This window comes from Acomys minous (genome assembly GCF_964271855.1).
Source record: "Acomys minous genome assembly, chromosome: 9".
NCBI lineage: Eukaryota > Metazoa > Chordata > Mammalia > Rodentia > Muridae > Acomys > Acomys minous.
The window spans coordinates 104,974,332-104,996,157 of NC_140490.1; the positions used below are offsets into that span (position 1 = coordinate 104,974,332).

Here is a 21,826-nt window from a genome sequence, read left to right on the forward strand (position 1 = left end):
AAACCTTGTCATTCCTCTGGCACTGTTCCATGGTTGTTGGTATAACTGCTACTCCCTTCTCAAGTCACACCTAACATGGCAGCTTCCCATACAGAAATATTATTTGGGTATTTTTTGTTTGATTTCCCTTTAAGAAATGAATGTAAAAATAAACACATGAGCTAAAACTATTTTAATGTTCTATTAACGTGATTATTTTAGATTCTTCTTCAGGAGTACCTAATTAAAAGTTCAGGTGAGCTACAGACCAGAAAGAACAATTTGACTCATGCATAAGAAGAAGGAGGAGGAGGAGGAGGAGGAGGAGGACAAATTTTACAGATTAAACTTGCTTTGAATGATTCTTTTCCCTATACAATGTAATCTGAATGTTGGAAATGAAAAATATTTTTACTTACATCAAAGCCATAGAAAAGTCAATGTGTGGACCATCCTAGTTTCTTTCTCAACCAATTAAATGAAATGTCACATTTATACAGTAATAGTGGGTATGTCAATATAAAATTCCAAATATGTTAGTTTTAACACATTCTGATTTTAGAGAGTCTAAGCCTTGTAAGTGAAGCTTTGGATTGGAGGACTTTTATGCACACTGAATCAAGCAAGTATCCCTAATGTAGAAAAGCAATGGCCTAGAGAGGGGAGGAGGAGCTGGTGAGAGAGAAACTCTCATGAAAAAGTACTGAAATAATTGAATGTCATGTATCATGGCAGGAAGCCAGGTGGCCTCCTGTTTGTGTGTGCTTTGCTGCTGAGCTCATTCCCTGGATTTGTCTTCAGCCTTGCCACAGTTCTACAGACAATTGATGCAGAAATACATATATTACATCAGAGTAGCTTGGTAGTTCTCTCTCTCTCTCTCTCTCTCTCTCTCTCTCTCTCTCTCTCTCTCTCTCACACACACACACACACACACAGACTATGAGAGAAGGAAGAAAGAAAGTGATAAAGGGGAGATGAGAGGAGAGAGAGAGGAACAGAGACAGAGACAGAAACAGAGAGAGACAGAGAGACAGCGAGAGACAGAGAGAAAGGGGATATTGAAAATATGTCTCAAGTTATAATAACCCCTGAAAAACTTGCCTATAGATCTACAGACAAGTGTGGGGCATGCCCTGCTCGAGGCACAGTGAATCTTACACAACAATGCCTTAAATGAATCTTAAAGTGTTTCAAGTGTGCTGCTGTGAAGCCCCAGGACACGATGGATTATGTTTATTTTGACTTCAGTGGTAATATTACTTGCTATTTCAAAGCAACTCATGAGTTCTGGGAAAGATATACTTATTTGTTCTTGAGTTTCAGTTGGTTCGGGTAACAGTTTTTCACATAGTTGACTTTTTTTTTTTTCAAAAGAGAGGGTATGGGATTGAGCTCAGTTCCCTGGTTCTACAGCATCCAAATTAAGTGTAAAAAACACCAGGTGATGATTCTCCCCTTTAGTACAAATACTTCGATTTATTTATACTCACTAAAAAGTATTTCATTATAAGTTCATAAATAGTAGCTAAATGATACTAGATTATTTTATTATATAAAATATAATAGCTATGTTAAGGATAATAGTGAATTCCATTTCTCTCTAGAATTGTGTTAACTGTTAAAAAACTGTTCTGACTATAAAGGACTGCTGGAGTTTTCACATGACATCTGTACCTTTAAATGGTGAATAAACTCAACTGAACTCAGTCAATAAATCATCCTAATCGCACTAGTGAGTTATTAATCATCTGAAGCATGCTTCCTAATATTATATTTGGTAAATAACTTGTTTAAACTTTTATTCAGCGTATTTTGAGTTTTTAAAACTGATTTCTAGGGTATATCTTAAAGGCAGACGTTGCTTGTTTTCAGGAAGCTATTTTTGAATATACTCTACGTTTTTTATCCTTTCATGTGAAGACTTAAAAAAAATCACAGTATAGATGTTGAGCTAAGTGGCAGATGTTTCTCCTTTGCACTAGAATTAAACTATGTTAAGTGTAAAGTCCATGGTTATTAAAACAGTTCCAACAGGGTAAGCCAGATAGGTAAAAATCAGGGCAGGTTCAAAGAAAGAGAACCGTTCTCCTGACTAAATACCTCACTTACCGTGCTCCTTCATCCCTGTACTTTTGACTCCACACAACAGGGCAGGGTTTTGAAGCTGAGATGATAAGTTTAGTTTTCTTTGGTAAGCATGGCATTCAGTGGAAATCTAACACCTTCTTTACCATGGTGCTTCCTGCTTCATAAACCCAACAACAAGAAAAAGAAGAACAGTACACCAGAATTTATTTCTAGAGGGTGAGAAAAAAGGTGAGTGTAACAGCTCCCTTGGAAAAAAATCAGTATAGAACTTGAGAGAAAAACAGGGCTCAAAAGGCACTCTCCTCCCCCTTTAAACGGGCCCTGCCCCTCACTGCAGCATCTCTGGTGTGAATTTGGGTCAGTGAGATTTAACTTCCAGAGTTTCCTAAGTAGACATTCTGGTAAAACAAAGTTCTCCGCGTCTGTGGGAGCCAGATTCGGCAAGTAGGGCTGCAAACAGCATCCCTGCCTGTCAGAACTTTGCGTCCTGAGCCCAATCCCTCACCGGTAGCCAACGCAGCCTGACAGCTTGCCATAGCTATCGGGTTATAGTTTCCAAACTGCCCTTGAGCTTGTTGCTTCGCTGAGGTGGATCAACACCTGTTGCTCACCTGAGTGAGACTCGCCCCCACCTCCCACGACAGAATACCCTCCCAGGAAGCTATGAGTGGCCAAGTGACAACCATATCATCTGGAGTGGAGGCTAGGTTTCCAAAAGCAGCCCGGTGTCACCCAGCAATGTAGGCAAAGTGACCTACAACCAGAGAAGCGTCTTTGTTTAAAAAATGGGTGTCTCTTCTGAGCGAAAGGAGCAAAGTTTCGCTTCCAAATGAAAACGTGAAAGTGCCTCTTGAACAAGAAAGAAGTTAGTGGTTAACCGATTTGCTGCTAGTATTTCATCATCGGTACTTTCCCCCCTTTAAAGTCTAACTCGTGGAAAAGCAACACATTTTTAAGCTTTCCATCCAAATATTGAGGTTGGCAAACAGATAGTCTAACCGTCCCTTGGTAAGGACATTGCCCTTTTTGTTTCACAGATGAGGAATAAGGACTAATCTGTATCACAAATTGCTAGAAATTTAGATACAGTTTCTAAAGGGAGGGAGCAGGTACCTTTGACAGTAGCTCTTGAGCAGCTAGTGCATGTTTTGTGTGTTTAAGGATGGACGAGGTGAGTTGAAGGACTGGTTCCCCACTTTCACATAACTTCCCTGGGTCACAGAGAGATGCAGTCTCCGCATTGCTGAAAGGCAGGTTTCCTGATTGACTGCTTGAAGCTGTTTCTAGCATAAGAGCAAAACGCGGGGCTTCGCCTCCTCAGTTCTAAGATTTTGCTCTAAAGTAAAAATGTCTTAATATCATCGAATTTGTTTTCTGTCATTTTTCACCCAACAAAGCTGACACTACCTTAACAGGGTGCCCTGAGTTGCGGTCAGTCTTCTACTAAAGTGGAGGGCCCTAGGACCCCGGGGAAACATGCCATCTTTTCAGCTGCACTTCTTTTTTTTTTTTTTTTTTTTTTTTTTTTTTTTTTTTTAAATCAAATCAAAGCAAAATAAAGGGGTTCTTGCCAGGATGGATGCTAAAAATCGCACAACTTGAATGTACAATTGATTGTTTAGAGTAGGCAATCCATATATTTAGTGTTACTTGGGTAACTACTTAGGTGAGAATATTTTAAAGATACCAAAAAGAAAGGGAAAAATCCTTTAAACATCTTTTCAGTTTCTTTGTTGGGTTTCACACACTTGTGTAATACCAAACCCATTATAATAAGGAGGATTTTAATTTTAAAAGAAACTTGTTGAAGAAAATCTCTTTAATGCAATTAGTTATAGGGAACCTAACTCCAATAGTGTGCATTTATGATTGAAGTTCTTGGAATTCTTTCTTTCACACTGTATTTGATTCATATGTGCTACTTTTGGAGAGAGAAGTATACAGCCCTTCTTTCTCTGTGTTAGGATTGGCTCAATAATTGAATCGAGTTAAGCAAATCTAAGTAACTCATTATTCTATTTTGAGTAAGAATGCCCTTTAATCTTGCATTCTTTTTGTTAATAAAACTTTGAATACTGTCTTAGCATTTTAAAAGAAATGTAAATCTTCACAAAGTGAATTAAGGGTAGAAACTTTAAAGTATTTTTCATTCTTTTAATGAAATAAAGGAGGCTGTGTCTCCTTTAAGGTATGTAGGTTTTTTGGGGGTACCTAACCATTTGCATCAGAGTTGAAGCAGAGCAGTTGTAAGAGGCAAGGGCATCTTTACAGCTCATCGTGCAACTTCTTAGCTCCAGAAGTAATAGTGGCTCCTTACTGTTCTGCAGGTATACTGTTGATGAACATCAAATTAAAACTATCACTGAAATTCGAAGGATATTCTTATTAGTGAAGTTACGGGGTTTTTTTCCTTGTATTGTAATACACTAGTTAAAATTTCTGAGAAAAATAAAAAAATTGTTTGGAAAAGAAATATTGACAAAATTAAGTCAGAGGAGAGAAACACAAAGTTGTAGATTAAGGTTAAAAACAGAAGTAAACAAAGCTTGTAAGGGTATGAACATCGAAGATCCTAGGGTGCTTTGAATCTACCTTGTGACTTAGCTGCTAAGCTAAAACAAATTCCCCTTACCCTACAGGAACAGGAATGAAATTAGTCCCACAAGAAAGTTTAGATCCACACTATAAATTACGCTATGTAGAAATCTTACATTGAGAGATACATTGGACACTGTTTTTGTAGACTAAAGTAAGGTTTTAATTTTTTTCTTTTTTTGCAGTGGCTGGAACAGAGCAAAAAAGAATTTAAAAGTCTAACATAAGAATGGTTAAGAAAACTGGTGTTTTTTTTTTAATCTAGAGAAGATACATGTATCTTCTCTATATATAGATGCTATATATAATTAAATGAATGCAGTACAGACACAGGAGCAAAACTGCTGGACAGAATTGGATCAGAAAACATCAATTTTTATATTAAAAAGTTTTTTAACAAGTAATGACCCCTATGGCTATAGTGGGCTGTTTTTCATAGTTGCACACTTCTGGACAAGAGAGGTTGTAGAGATACATCTGGGTCATGCAAATGATGTTCTTAACCTTGAAGGAGATTCCAAGGGGGAAAATTATGTTATTCTATCATTACTATTTTCAGAAATTATAACATTTGGATTTCCTATTGACAGATATTTGACATACATGTTGATCATAATGCATGTTCATATGTATTTATCCACAGAGCCAAAATAATAATAGTAATGTGTGGGGTAGATTGAGACTCACAGCACGTGTGTCCAGATTTTGCTGAGTGTGGTGGGAAAAGGATTGAACAGCTCTATCACTCTATCACTGCATGTAAAACAGAGACAATTTTCATCACAGGGTAGGCAGTGAATGTAAAGGCAGCTAATATGCTTAGCTATGTAGGACAGTGTTTGATCATAAAATGTTTGCCGTAATTTTAAAAATCAGCCAATAGAGAATATGGATCAACAGTCTTCATTCAACACATAAATTAATGGTGGTATTAAATGAGAAAAGGGGTGCTGAAAAAGCGACAGAATTCAACCATTACAGAAAAGGATATGTGCTGCATTTGGTGGCTTAAACTTTTAGTCTTAGCACTCAGGAGGCAGAGGCTAGCAGATCTCTGTGAGTTCTAGGCCAGTCTAGTTTACAAAGTGACAGCCAGGGTTGTTACACAGAAAAACCCTACCTCAAAAACCAAACCAAACCAATAACAACAACAACAAAATAAATATGTAATTAACCAGGGAGCCTGTGTGGAGCTGACCCAGGCCCTCTGCACATGTGTTAGAGAGGTGCAGCTTGATCTCCTGGGACTCCTGACAGTGGAAAGAGGGCCTGTCTCTGACTTCTTTGCTTGCCTTTGGGATTCTTTCTTCCTACTAGGTTGCCTAGTTTTGACTTAGTAGGAGTCTTAGTAGGAGTCTTACTGCAGTGTGATACACCATGGCTGGTTGATATCCATGGGAGGCCTGCTCTTTTCTGAAGAGAAACAGAGAGGTGGGTTGGGGGTAAGAGGGGAAGAAGAGAGGTGGAGGGAAAGGACTAGGAGGAAAAGAAAGAGGGAAACTGAGTTGGGAGGTAAGAAAAAAGACAGATGGAAAGGATCAAGAATCATACACAGGAAACAAATTTCACAATGCTGTTATGCCCTGAGGGATGTGTGTGCATCATGAAGTTAAGTCCCAAAGTATGCGCACCACAAAAATAAGTGCACTTGCCCCCACTTTCATTTATTAGGGTATAAACATAGGTGTTGTCTGAGACATACATTTTCTGAGCTCTTTGTCGCTCAGGGTAGTAGGGTCTTATTTATTTTATTGTTAATTATCTCTATAACCTAAAACAACTGCAGTTACCATTCAAGGACTCAGTTTCCTCTATAAGTTATCATTGTCAAACTGTTATATTGAATCTGAAAATATTACATTGAAGATTTTGAGGAAAATGTATTGCCTTAAGAGGTTTCTTTGTACTAAAGTTGTCTTTTCTTTCCCCCAAAATATTTATGTTGGAGGTTGATCACCAGACAGCATTTTGGAGGTGGAGTCTTTGGAAGAAATCAAGGTGAGATCAGGTCAAAGGGCCAGGTCTCATGATGAGATTACTACCCTTAGGAGTGGATGAATGATTGGAAAACCTTTCCCCACTGTGTGTAGCACATGGCACAAAGATGGCTTCCCTGGAACCATGGCCATGGGTCCAGCAGGGCCATGTTTCTCAGCGCTCTAGCATCCAGAACTATAAAAAGTAAAACACTGCTGTTTCAACCCTTCAGTCTGTGGTGTCTGTTGTTTAAGATACTTCCCTCCCAATGTTTGCAAATACTTTTAGAAACTCTAGCTTTTCCCCAGGCATTCTTGGATTAGAGACAGCACAGACTGCTGAAAGGAGTCAGGGAAATCATAAAGGGGGTAGAACTTTCTAATCAGATGTGAACATCAGAATATAACAAGATCTACTCTTATCAGATTCTTAAAAGATAATGATGTTCTCTGTACATCACTGGAATTTTGTCTCCTAATTTCAAGTAAAGGAATCACCTTACTCGTTGAGTAGGGACTTTGGATAAATAACCCTACAGATTTAATATTAATTACAGTAAAATATTTAATGTCTCAAAAATATCCCAATGATTACTACTAATAATATTGCTCTGGAATATTACTGTTTCTGTCTTCAGAAACAATCACAAAACACATAAAGGCCACACTGTGACCAAAAGCTGGTTGGCTCTCATTGTACTGTATCATTACCCTTGCTAGTTATATCTCTCCACTAACTCCCTACCATTTCACACCAGAAACCCTAACTTCTACCCAATAATCAAGTCCTTTGTTTGTTCTGCTTTCCATTCCTTGTGTATGTGTCAAGTTTATTGTTCCGCAAGTATTTATTTTGGCTGTATCTCTTTACCAAAAAAGACTTAATTGCATCAGTTCATCCTTCAAAATCAAATAGAATATGAAAATGCCCTTTCCTTTACCATCCTCATTTGAAACAAACTCATTTCCAGATTTAGATTCCTCTTTAAACATTAAAATGATCATTCCTTAGAGTATTTAAATGTACATCAGTACTTACTAGAAAGTTAATACATCAAAAGGGAAGGTTTTTGTACTCAGTATAAAATATAACTGGAGATTTAAATACCAACTAAAGATTAAGAATTAAAACAAAGGGTGAATAGTATTTGCTTTTTGTGCCTACAGATGAACTAGTGCTATTTTTTCATTGCAAGAGGAAGAAATAAAAAGATAGGTGGGTTCTAGAAAATTACATGACATATCCTTTGGGACTCTGGTTGTAGAAGAATTTCATTGGTTTATTTTGTAGTATAAAGTATTGCTTATAAGCTCTGGGATAGCCTTGTTTTCCATAAATATAATTTTGAATCTGAAAAAATAATTAATATGATATTAGAAATGTTTAATTTGGAGGCAAGAAAGACGGTTCAGTGGGAAGGACCTCTTGTGACCTAGCCCAGAGATGTGAGTTTGATCCGAATTCCACATGGTAGAAGGATAGAACTGACTCCTTGGAACATGACATATGTGAGTTATACAAACAGACAGAGACGTACACACACACACACACACACACACACTCAAACACAAATGATAAATAAAAGTGCAAATTAATTTAAATACTAATAACTTTTACAGTTCCAAAGTATTATACAAGCTTTAAACAATGGATACTCAAGATTTATGTATGCATTCAAAGTTTGCACTTTTCTGTGACTTCAATTTAAATCTAGAGAAGTCAAGTTTTACAGACAGTTTAAGCACATAGTCCCATCATGGAAATATTAAATACAATATGCAGAATTGACCCACCTTCATTCTGCTTAATGAGGTTTTGGTTTAACTCTGGAAAAATTAGTCTGAAAAAGGTTTATTGTGCCACGCTATTTATTGTTGACACCGCCATCAAGAACCTGAGCCTGGAGATTGTCATATACTTTGTTATTTGACCTTATATAATCCTTAAGCTGTGTATTATATTGTTCATTTAATGGAGAGAAAAGAGCCTCTGAGGGTTTTCATTGTTCAAGATGACCCATAAAGTGTGGAGTGTAACACATGTCAGTCACATTGTAAGAGAATTTGCCATTTGTCCAAGATGACCCATCATAGCGAGGAGTATAACACGTGTTAGTCACATTATAAGACACACCCTTTTCCTTGCTTCCATATGCTTCATGCCAAAATACTTAGTAGGGTGAGACTGCTGGCTTGATTTCTTACTTTGTTCTGGGTATCATATTGAGTTATTCTAAATATTGGTTTCATTTTGAAGTTCATAGAAAACCCATGGTTAGACCAAATCTGAGTGATGCAGAAAGATGAGAAACAGACCCAGACTTAAATTGTCTCCTTGTAATTTTCTGTTGCTACATAAAATTTGATAGAGCAGTCTAGAATCCAATAACTTTCAATAGAAGCCACAAATCCACATCATAGTTTAAAATAATAAATTTGGTCTTTATGTATTTGATTTGGGATATGTTTGGTGACTTATTTATTAATAGTTATGCATTTATAAGTGTGTAAATATACAATTTCTCTTATCCTATACCTTTTATTACGTTGTAATATTGAGATAACATTATTGTTAGTTTTTCACTGTAAACCTCTCTGCCAACCTTACCCACACAGATTGACCCAACACATACAGGGTGCTGATATAGTGTGTGTTAGTTTGTTATACAATACAGGGTCTTAAAACCTTGTAAATAGTGAGGAAAGACCTATATGTTGTATATAAAAGGCTACAGAATATAAAAAAAAAACTTAGTCAATTTTTGCATGTTTACTGTGGGTGTCAGAATCTTACATATGTGCTCTGTAATGCATTTGTGTTTCCCAGTGATGGAGTAAATTTGTTCTATTAGGATCCTAAAATGATCCTGAAAGTCTCTGTAACAGACATTATGAAACATCCTACTTCTCATTAAATCTGGTGGTGTATGCATTATGGATGACACTTTGCATTTACTTACCTGATTACATCTAGCAAATGTGCTAGGCTGCTGTAAACTACTGATGGACTTGTAGTGTGCCTAACCTCTGGCTCTCAGATATAAAGTGCTAGGAAGACACCTACAATGTAGTGATGCTAACCCAGATGACACTGCCTCAGCAATTGTAAACAGAAGCCAGGAAGAACAAGGGGATTAAAAATATCTTAATTAAGTTGGTTCATGTTTTCTCAGTTTCACAGAAAAACTGGGAGAGATGACATAAACACCTGACAAGAATCCAATATGTGGGAGTATGAAGCCATTGCCTGTTTTATCCCTGAGGGAGACACCAAAGTTAGCTGAGCGTACAAGGCTCAAGGAGATCCATCTGTTTCAGAAAAACAATAAAATGGAGCTGTTTCCTTCCTATGTGCCCTATGGAAAAAAATTAAACCAAAGGCTTTCACTTTATGTCTTGCTTTCAGAAAAATCTTGGTTCCTACAAATAGCTGATCTAATATACATTTAAGAGAGAGGGCAGAAGCTTGGCTAGAGGTATTGCTGAACACATACTCTTTGGAAATGGTAGGCACAGCTCATTGATAGAGACAGTAATTGGGGTTCACAGCTCACCCAAAGTGAAATGTTTTGCAAGAAGCTTAAGACCATTGTTGTTTACAGTGTTCGCAGTGGTGGTGTTGGTGGCCCAGACTCTGAGCAGGGACTCATTATAACCCAGTGTACTGACATCAGGAACATAGAGACAGTCAATTGGACCAATGCACTTGACTAGCATCAATGACTAAGTCCACTACTGTCAATGTGACATTCATTGTCAGCTACATGATAAGACAGGCTTACATATTTATCTTCTTGAACTTAAAAATGCCTCAAAGGATAGCAAGATGGCTGGCCCGATAAAGGCACTTGTGCTCAACAGTGACAAGTTGAGTTTCATCCTGGATTCCACAAGGTGCCAGGACAGAACAGATTCCTCAGATTAGTTCTTTGACCTCATGCATGGGTCCTGGCATAAATACCCACCACCCACCTCCCGTCTTCTTTCTTTCTCCTCTGTCTCTCTGTCTCTGTCTCTCTCTCCTCTCTCCTCTCCTCTTCTCTCTCTCTCTCTCTCTCTCTCTCTCTCTCTCTCTCTCTCTCTCTCTCTCTCTCTCTCTCTCTCTCTCATACACATACACATACACACAAACATGAGAGGCAGAGACACACACAGTAAATGATGATAGACAGACAGACAGACAAAAAAAATAAAATAGACTTTTAGGACTAAAATAGACTCTTCTAAAGAAAACAGAAGGAAACAATTCTTTGTTCAAATACTTTTATTAAATTTAAAAAATATATTAGTTTCATGAACACAAATATACTACTAGTACCACCAATTGACAGATTTGAGATTATAAAGTTCTTTGGATGATCAGTGTTAAACCAGACTCAATAAGCCATATTATAAAAATATCCCGATTTAAACTCCATAATCCAGAAGAGGTTTTACTGACATTTATCAATCAATTTAAGACCACTGATCTTGAAAACTAATATTAAGAAAAAGATCACAAAAGTTACAGAAAAAAAAACTATGAAGTTTATTTTCCATACTAAAACACTTCAGTAATAAACATCTCATTTCTCATCCTAGTCTTTCCACTTCATTGGGTAGGTATATGAACCGTGAAACCCCATCAATGCCAGCTTTAATGTGGTTTTCTCCTTCAGAGTTGAAAATAAGCTGAGATAAAATATTTTCCATCACTGCATTATGCTGATTTGTGCATATTGTTAGCAAAGACATGATCTAACAATGTTCACAAAACAAGTACACGTGGAGCTCAATTTCTAGGCTGAAGCATAGGAATCAATGTTTTCTTTATAGATTGACAGCTCAAGGCTCATTAGCATTTCTATCTCAATCAGGTTAGAAGAGATTTACAGGTTTGAAATGCAACAGGACTCCAGAACTACATAGGGATAAAAAACTAAACAAATGTATCTTGAAATCTGTTTAGTCATCTCTGGATAAAAAAATTCACTGGAGAGCAGGAGAAACAAAAGGGAAAGCTGAAGCTCACTGGATCCTATTACACAGAGCAAGCTACGAGAGTCACGAGAGTCACGGGAGAGCCCTGGCCTTAGCTTTGTGAAAGGCAGTCCAGATGCACATGAATAGACCCTCTGAGCCCTGACTTGAACGCAACATTTTGCATACTGTAAATGCTAAGATAGTAGGAGAAAATTATCCTCATACTAGTAAGACCTTAGTAAAACCTGTCTGTAACTAAGGAAAATATCCTAATGTTTTCAAATAATGCTTTTCAGTATTGAAATAATTAAAATGGCAACTGACAGGTGCTTTAACACTATTTAAGGTGATTGAGTATGTGTGAATGAGTTGATTAATTCTAAATAATCACAATTCACTTCTACCACTTATAAGCAAGGATAAAACACACTTGAAAGAAACACTATGGATAAACTTCCAAATTATCGGGTGGATAATTGTTTAAATATATATATTTCATTTTAAATTAAATGGTTCATATATTTTATTAACACAATAATTTATAAGATGCTTTAAAATAAAAATGAAAAGTTATCTTTGAAATAGCTAAGAAATGTAATTTGGTACATTCAAACTTATTAATATAGTAATTATTCACTAATATTTCTATAAACAATATCAATGGGGCTCAATTCCTTTACATATTATATTAAATAGCTAAAAGAATATATTTATGACACATGTCATAAAGTGTATGTACAAATTGTCCTGCAGTATCTCAAGAATTATTTGGGGTAAAGCCATTCCACAAGAACGCAAGAAAAACTGCAAACTGTAGCGATAAAGGAGAAGAAAGGTAACTGCCCCCAGGAAACGTTATGAAATATCACAATGAAACATTAAACACAACACTCTAAAACTTGGTTTCCAGCTGATAACAAGACCAGGTATCCATAGAATTAATTGAATCACATGCTTGTTTTTTTTGTGTGTGTGTTTGGAATGCTGGAGCTGGAAGTATTAGGTGGAGAATTTTGCCTTCTTTTTGCCACTTCCCCATCCACCACTGAGTTGAAGAGGATTGTCGCGAAACGATATGCGCTCTTTAACACACGGTCTTGTATTTGTTATCACTGGTGCAATTATTCCCTTGCTTGAGCCACCTAGACAGTGATATTAAATATGTTTTTACTTAACATGATCCAGTAAAATTGTATTTTAGAGTAAGACGTCTTCCTAAATTGATAACAGGTACTTGAAAATTTTATAATCCCCGAATCTATAAAAACATTTTTGTTGAGTTATTATTTACAAAGTGATATAATAAAAAGTTTGCCCTACATTGAAATCAGGGTAAATAAAAGGAAAATTCTAAGATATCTAATAGATGTCACTGTTTCCTTCTTTCTATTTGGGTCTTTTCGTCTTTCTAGGTTCAATGTTGCAAGACTATGCAAAAAAGAAACATTTTAATGAATCTATACATGTCTATATTAAAAGGGTAATATTTAATGGTTTAATGATTTATAAAATAAACCATATGCTAAAATTGATCAAAAAGTTGAATTATTGAATTATTTCTTGATAGCAAAGGATTTTTGGAAGACTATAAAGTACATTAAACATAGAAATTTGAGAGTGTTCATAGGATCCAATCTAGCAAAACATACACACAGACACGCACATCGCAGTGTTGTTGAGAGCCTTGGTTGTATAAATGAAGGAGGGTACAGCTACATTAGAGGGTGCTGTGAGGAGTCTTTTCAGCTGTGTTTCAATGATATAAAAATGTGATGATATTTTGTACCAGGTGGTATAAAAATGAGGGTGAGTTAAGATTTGTTTATCTGGAACCAGTTATAGATTACCTATAGAAAAGTAGAAGTTAAAACAGTTGGTAGTGGCAGAAATGGGCAAGTAGACAAAGCATGTTTTGTTCAGCAAGATGCCATATCAAGAATCCTATTAAAGGTTTACGCTCATCTGCTTCAAATCTCCTGGGGATTAAGCAACAGGGCTGTATTTGTGGGGGGAAACCACTGTAAAAGCAGCAGAAAGACACATTCCAGGGCTTCCTCAATACTGGCTTGAGGCAAAGGTTCAAACCACATGACTCTCCATTGTGATGCCATCATGTTTAAATCAGTTTAGAGGAAACAAAACAAATTTCCAAAACCCTTTTCTATTTAGGTTAATATATTCTAATGAAAATTCCAATATATTTAAAAATATTTAGAAGAATTAAGCAGAAGGGCAATCCCTTCTTGGGCAGTGCTTTGCGATTTAAATTTGGTGTAAGATGATATGAGTAGAAACTTCAAAAACATTTCACATATTCTCACAAGCAGAGTGCTACACTTTACTTTCTAGTGTTAATACTGTGACAAAACAAATTCAGAGAAGATACTGAGTGTCTGCAAAGGAGCAAATGTTCCTGAAAGTCTACAAAAAGTATTTCTGGAAAGTGTGGTGGGCAGGGGACTAAAACCTATTATTTCAGGAAAGAGTTTTGAGGACACAAAGAGATTACTACCTGAGGACCAAAGACTGATGGAGACAGGACACAGTTCAGGAGTTGAGAAACTTCTCAGCTGGCACTCCCTGAACTCAATCTCAGAGAAACTAGTAAGGCAGAGAAATGACAACTGCAGTTGGCTTCCACATGTGGCCAGATTTACCCTGTGTTAATCTATCCCTGTTGGGGAGACTGCAGAATGGGAGAGTGCATTCAAGTAACAGTGATGGTCCAGGCATGAAGCAGAGATTTCCCTGATAATAAACCAGAAGTCTATAGGATGCCTTGGGGTATGTTGACAGCACAGCCTCTTTCTCACTGTTTTATTTTGGAAAGATCTAATTTAATTTTTCCTCAAATAACAAGATGAAATGTCTACTTTAGACTTTTTAAAAAGCAGTAAGAGCAAATTCTCATTACACTCCAGGAACTAAAACTCTTAGAACAAACTATGCATGTTTTGATGAGAAAATATATTCATATATATACATATAAATACACATGTGTGTGAGTGCACATGTGTGCACGTGTGTGTGTGTGTGTGTGTCTAAGGCTGAGTGTGGGACTGCAAGGCATCTGAGAAATAGTATACTTATATTAAAAATAAAATTAATAAAAGTGAGCAGGTTTTCATTACTATCTAGCTAAATGTGTTGCTCAAATAGGGATAGCTAAGTCAAATTATTTGTTGCAAGCATTACCCAAAGTCACAGGTAGAAATAGTATGAACTTTAAAACTGATGTCAACAGCATTGCTTATTATATTATTGCTTAATACTATTCTGTGTGAAGCTATCTAATTACAACATGTATTATTCACATATTTTGTCCTTAATAAAAGTTTTAAACAAACGCCAAAAATGCATCTAAAAGGAGACAATTTTACACACTCTGCAACAATTATTTCAAAAACTAGATTGGAATGAATTAAAACAACAAGGTCTAATTCTAACAGTGTTTCTGCATTCTGAAGGATTCTCTTCCTAGAAATTTACCACATGGCCCATTTATTTTTTTAATACTACGACGTTGGCATTTTTATTTGGATTTGCTGGTGAGTGTTCAAATCTTGTATTATCCTCGTGCAACTCCTATATTTACAAAGGTTGTTTATAAATTTTCCCTTGTTTAGTGTAGTTCAGTCAGGAAATAATAACTACAATTTAGAAAACATTATGGGATGAATTCACAGCAATTGTGAAGTATGCTGTTAGTGAATTGACAACTAGGGCATTAGGCTTCAAAAATAAGCGATATTGCAGTGAGCACAGAGTTGTTTTTTTTTTCTAAGACAATAGTTTAGGTGTGGTTAAGTGCTTGAGTTCATTATCTTGCTGTGTGTAAATGAACAATTTAAGCAGTAATCCATAAGGTTTATTTTCTCATTGCATTAGTGTGAGTCTTTGTTATCATATAAAGTCTCAAATCATTAGAAACATTGAAAATAAATTGAAGAGTAAAAACACATCTGTGAAGGAATCACGTATTGGTGCTCATAATAAAGTCATTACTTTATCCCATGATTACTCTAAGAATGAGACACAGAAATAAAAAGCAATTTAATACAGTCAATGTATAATTGTTCGAAAATTACTTACTCACATGGAAATAAAACAGCAAAAGATTCCTGCTTCAAAAAATTGATATTGGAGTTAGACATACCAAACTGAAGAGAGCTCCAGGAACAGAAAAATATGGCCAAAGGAATTTTAGCAGTACCTTTCTGCAGTATTATTGATATGGATTTTATTTTTTAATAACAATCTGTTGAATATTTTCAGGTGATCATAGAAATCAGCCAATTGGTCTCTCCCATTTGTACTAAAAATGTGTCCTCATGAGTGTAGATTATTTCCAAGAAACCACTTCTTTGCCACATGATCTATGTTTTGCTCACGATTTGTTCTGGTGGTTAAAATTTTTTTTTTTATTTTTAGATTTAATCCTTGGTTCCTTAACAAATGTCAAGGTCTATATATACTGTGTTTGGATAAGTAATTTAATATGTAAAATGCTCTGAATGCCTCTCCTGGTATGTATAAAAAAAACCTGTTAAACAGGTCAAAATAGAAATCTCATGATGTACAGTAATACGTCATTGGATTTTCATCGATATACTCAACACTATGTGTCTGGATACAAAACCTTTTCAAAGGCTTGCCCATATTGTATTACTTTACAGCGGATACAGCATGAGCAAAGCATGGATGAAAAAAGTCAACATTTTAATGAAAGTGACTAGAACAAATTTTTAGCAGCAAAGCATTTACATTAATTTAAGTGCTAAGAATTAGTTCACTGGTCAAATGAGAAGCAGAAAAGATAGGACAGACTTTAAATAACACTTTTAAAGACAACTGCTATGTTCAACCTTGATTTTGGATGAAATTTGGGTAGATAAATTTCAATTTTAAGGCCAAGAATACAAATAAAGACACACAGGTTATTTGTGGCATGTGCAGATTTCCTCAATGTCATTTTGCTTGCTCTTGAGATATTACATTTTGTTTAAAGAATTAAAGGTTTTCTATATATTGGAAATTATTAACAGAATTTTTCTTATTCCCCAAATTGCCACTGAACAGTGACAATTTTATTTATTTATTTTTATTGTTTGTTTTTTGGGGAAGAGTGTAAGAATATGTAGCCTCGGGTGGCCTGGAAAGCTCACTATTTACACAAGGCAATCCTGGAACTCAAAGAGATCCACCTGCCTCTGTTTCCTGTGTGCCAGCCTTGAAAGTGCACACCACCGAATTTAGCTTATATTTAGTCTTTTACTATTTAAGAGAAAAATAAATGAAAACAATAGGTTGTGTGCCCTGAATAGTAATGAATACATCCACAATGTTGGTTATCAGTATTAGTAAGATGTCTATGTTTACTTTCTCTTTTTTGGAGGGGGGAAGGGTTGTGTCTTCAAAATGCCAACATGTATAATACAAATCTTTAGCCTTGACAAAGTATATTTATTTTGAAAAAGCATACACAAAAGTTAAAACGTATCACATACAATAATTTATTGTATAGAATATCTTGTAATTTGCCTGGTTAGAACTTCTATAATGACTGCCATCTATATTTGATTTGGATTCTTTTTTTAAAAGATCACCTTACAGTATGCACTGTTTTCAGGTTTTCCTACTTTCAGCATGCGCTTGTTGAATTACCCTTTATTAGTCCTTGCAGGTGCTTTGTGGACACACAAACTTGGCTAGAACATGCAACAAACATGGATACTAAGGTTTTGTTTTGCTCCTATGTATCCTGTGCTTATCTTAGATCATATTGATCATTTTCCTCCTGGAGGATTTTAACTTTGGATAACAAAAATCTAAGTCCTGTGTGATTTGTTTCTCAAATAGATGACCACCCTTTTATGTGGCTCCAAGTTACCACAAACACTTCTTTCTAGTGGTAATTGTTTTGCATAACCCTGATTTCTTGATTTCATATTAGATAGATATTGGTCTTTTAAATATATATTAACCAGATAATCAAAGGTGCATCTCGTTATTCAAACAGTGAAATTTAATAATCAACATTTTTTTCTCTTTAAAACTCAAATTTTACTGCTTATCACAAATGTTGTCAGTTGTTTTCTTCAGAAACACAAACTTGCTCTATTTACTCATTTACAGAAAAGTTTTGATCAGATACATAATACTGCATAACCATTATTTATATGTCAGTTCTTTTTAAATTTTTTAATTAATTTATTCTTGTTACATCTCAATGGTAATAATCAACATTTTTAACACTCACTTTCTCCTAGATAATTTTGTTCTTAAATGGGCTTTTAAAGGAAGAGGGAGTGAGAGTGGCAACAGGAAGATAAGAGCAAGGAGATAATAATTGGGATATAATGTGAATAAATTATATAAAAAAGTCAGACTCTGAAAGTCACAATGTTCATGCTGATTTGGGAGAAGTCTACCTCCAATTACTTTTAAAAATATTTTTTTCAGAACTATATTCTGTTTCAATATATTAACATCTAAGAGTCCGCACATATCTATAACTAAGGAACAGTGTCATAGATAGCATAAATGATTAAATGTATATTTTTATCTTAGCTTAACATATGTATTCATTTGGTACTATCTAGCTCAGATGTAACTCTGTATTTAAAAATTTATGCGTTTTCTGACTTCTCTGCCTCATGTTAATTTTGGCAAAGTATATTGTAGCAAAATTATGCTTTTTCTTTTTTAGTAATTTCTAAAATGTTTATTGCAGCCTTTAAAATATGAACCTTTAAAACCTCAACTGGATTTTCAAGTTCACTTACTGCCTTCACAAGCTTCAATTGAAAACATTACTTTAGTTCACACCTCAACTCATCATGTGTGTGCTTATGCCTCTTATGCAGATACTGTCTATTTCCTGTTTTTCAAGGGCACTTTCTGGTCAGTTTCCTTCTGTGAAGCAAATACTATCAGGAACTGTGATACTGTAGTGGCTTCCCCTGTGACTCTGTTCCCTTAAGTTCATCTTTACTGTCTTCATTTGGAAGTTGTATAAAACAAATACTTATTTCCACAGTCTCAGATAGTGAGGACTTGTGGATAGCTTTCCTCCCAAAAAATATTTATGGAAACTTTCATTATCCCCTTTCATGCTTATTAGTTCTTTGCAGAGAGACATTTGGCAACAAGAAACACGACTGGCCTGAGGATTTATTGTGTTATTGCACTTCAGCTTCACTCATTCGACAAATGCATTTCACATTTGACCATACCCATTTACTTTTGTTCCACATTAACTAGTGTAAGAAATTAGTTGGAAAGAAACAATAATGATATACAAGAAAAAAAATAGATTAACACAATTGAAAATTGTCATGAAGGAAAAATGTAAGAATTAAAGTGCTATAGTTAGAAACATTATGATGTAATCATTATCAATAGAACTTGCATGGATCTTCTCTTTTAAAAATGTTACTTTTTAAAAATTCTGCCAGGAATAAATGTAGCTGACATGTTCAGCTATTCTCCCATGGCAGATGAAATGTGTCTTTCTTCGGATTGTGTAAATTTATGTTTAAACTAGCTGCTATTTTAGATCTAAAAATGTTATTCTGTGGTTACTAATAACTGTTATATTTAATTGGACTTAAATTATTGCTTACTGTTTCCTTAAGCTGTTTCAGAATTTGGATAGTATAATTGGTTCAAATGTACTAAGAGAATTTTAAATGTTATTTATATTATAGGAGTCTGTTAACCATATGAACATGGCTTTTGTGTCATAAAGATGAATTTTAATTATGCATTTTGCTCACTAGAATATTCTAAGAGTTGAAATGTCAGCGTTTGTTTAATTAAATGTCAAGTACTTCAGCGATAAAGTGTGAAGATTGATTAAGTTTATAAAATTTAAAGTTCCGGCCCAATAATTTTTAACAAAAACAAAAACCTAAAACAAATAAACTACCATCACATAACAGAAAAAAACAAGACCACCCGAAGCAACCAGAATAAGAAAGAGCCTTGGAATAATAACACAGGTCAGTAGTAAAATACTTGCTCTCAAGCCTACTGGTCTAGTTGAAGGAAAGAATCAGTTCTCATAATTTATCTCCTGAACTCTACTAAAGCACAGTGTAGCGTGTGTGAGTGCATGCGCACTTGCACACCCACAAATGGACACACACACACAGACACACACACAGACACACACACACACACACACACACACACACACTAATATTAAAAAGCAACCCTAAAGTTAATAGCTTTACATTGGCAGAGATTAACTATATAGTAGTAACTATAATAGTAATAATTCTTTGTGATATCAGTGTAGCATTTCTGCTGATTTTTATATCTGTATAAAATAAAAATGACAATATAATCTCAGATTTTATTGTATGGAACAACCGAGTCATAGACATTTTTAAATTTATGCCTATACTTATTTAATGCAATAGCAATAAGGACAAAATCATTAGAAAGGAAGAAATTTGAGGTAGATATCTGTTTGTACAATCACTGGAAGGGAAAGCCTCATCCCTTATTTGGAAATCAGGTATATAAGACTAAAATGAAGACAAGTTATTAACATATGAATATAGTAAAAACCTATTTCTTTATATCTAGCTATCTATATCTCTATCATGTATCTATCCGTATATATTGTGTACCAATCCTATACCCACAAAATATTTTAAATGTAATAATCATCTTATTAAAATATTTTTCTACTTCTATACCTTTTATATTTATTGATTTTAAACAGGTTTTATTTCACAATGACAGCCAAATTAAGTGTCATGGCACTCTTAAGTTTGGAAGCATCAGGAGTCCACATATCAGTAATCCATTCAGAATAATCTTAGTGGTAGTTACTACATATACTCAGATGATAACCGCTATCTTTGATGGAGATTCTTTGAAAACATGCAACTTCATTTAATCAAGTGTCCTTGGTTAGTGTTGAAAGAGATGGCTGTAAACCACTACATGCAATGGTCCTCAAACAACAAAACTGAATACTTTGGAGCAGTAGCAGATGTTTGTAGAATGGAATATATTTTCGGTGCTTTCAGAGAGAAAATCAAAGGTATTTCACATAAGAAATACTGTTGTTTTTTAAATTCAAGAGACAGAGACTATCTAATGTTTTTACAATATCTAATTTAGATATTTAATGTGGAATTATATTTATAATACTTAATAGTCACTGATTCATATATGATGATCAATAAATGTCTGTTTAGTGACATAGCTTTTTCTAAATTTATGCCTAAATTATTAGCATTGTGAATAAAATATTAGTACATAATATTTCCAAGCTGTGTCTTTTGTAGACAGAAAAATGGGCCCAATTTACTTTGTATACATATGTTTTACATATATATACATATATATATATATAAACTCTCATAATTAATACACATGGTGTTCTATTCAGAAAGCAAATAATTTAGCAATGAACTTATGAATTTACGTTCATTATCAAGATATTACTAGTTACCAATAAAGGCACCCTCATAATATGATTTGCAGTAAGGATATTCCTTTAAGAATTTATCCAGGAAAGCATTGTAGAAAGTTTCTGATCCCAATTGGTTCAGCAGTTCAGACTGTCCCACACAGGACTCATATTAAGCCTGGATTTCACAACTTTTGAAAAATGGACCACAAATGATATCTCTGGCTTATTTAACCATTTTCCCCAATTTTGGGGGGCCTTCAAAGGAATTATTCGCCCTAAATCAGCTTGAAGAAACCTTAAGAGAATAACGTCCTATTTCCTCTAAGGGGTGTTGGAAAGGTTTCTGTTTACTCTCTTGGTCTACAGATGCTTATTTTCAGTGGGAGTTGGTTATACGTATTATTGGTCTTTTACAGAGAGGAAACTAGGCTTGATTCACAGACGTGTCTCTTTTCCTTTATCTTTCTGTTGTAGGTAAGGAGAATAGGAGCTGAAAAGAAAGACAGAGTGTTATAGAAATATAGAGGGAGGATAGAACAAAATGTAGATTATTGAATCTACTCCACATCTTAAGGCCTTAATTGTTGCTCACAAATAAGGTTATTTTTTTAATTTGATGGTATTGAATTTTGTATATTGATGCAAATCATGCTCATGTCAAAAACTAGTCTAATTTTATCACAATCATATATATTCTAGGTCTAATAGATATGATTTATAGCTACATGAGGTAGAATATTTTTAAAAAGGTCTTCAAAAATCTCAGAGACCTACAGAATATGGCATTTAA

The 21,826-nt window shown here is 34.9% G+C and overlaps 1 protein-coding gene across 5 annotated transcripts in view; it reads right to left on the minus strand.

The window, feature by feature from the left end:
* Positions 1-4,400: 4,400 nt before the first annotated feature.
* LRRIQ1 (leucine rich repeats and IQ motif containing 1) overlaps positions 4,401-21,826 on the minus strand; it is a 172,396-nt gene continuing 154,970 nt past the window's right edge. For 4 of the 5 annotated variants that reach the window (XM_084796360.1, XM_084796361.1, XM_084796356.1 and 1 more), the window contains one exon: positions 10,888-12,745. In XM_084796360.1, coding sequence (XP_084652486.1) covers positions 12,603-12,745 — 143 coding nt within the window. In that variant the 3' untranslated portion in view covers positions 10,888-12,602. Of the gene's footprint in view, positions 4,433-10,887; positions 12,746-21,826 lie in introns of those variants that run through there. The other variant, XM_084796363.1, reaches the window with a different exon arrangement.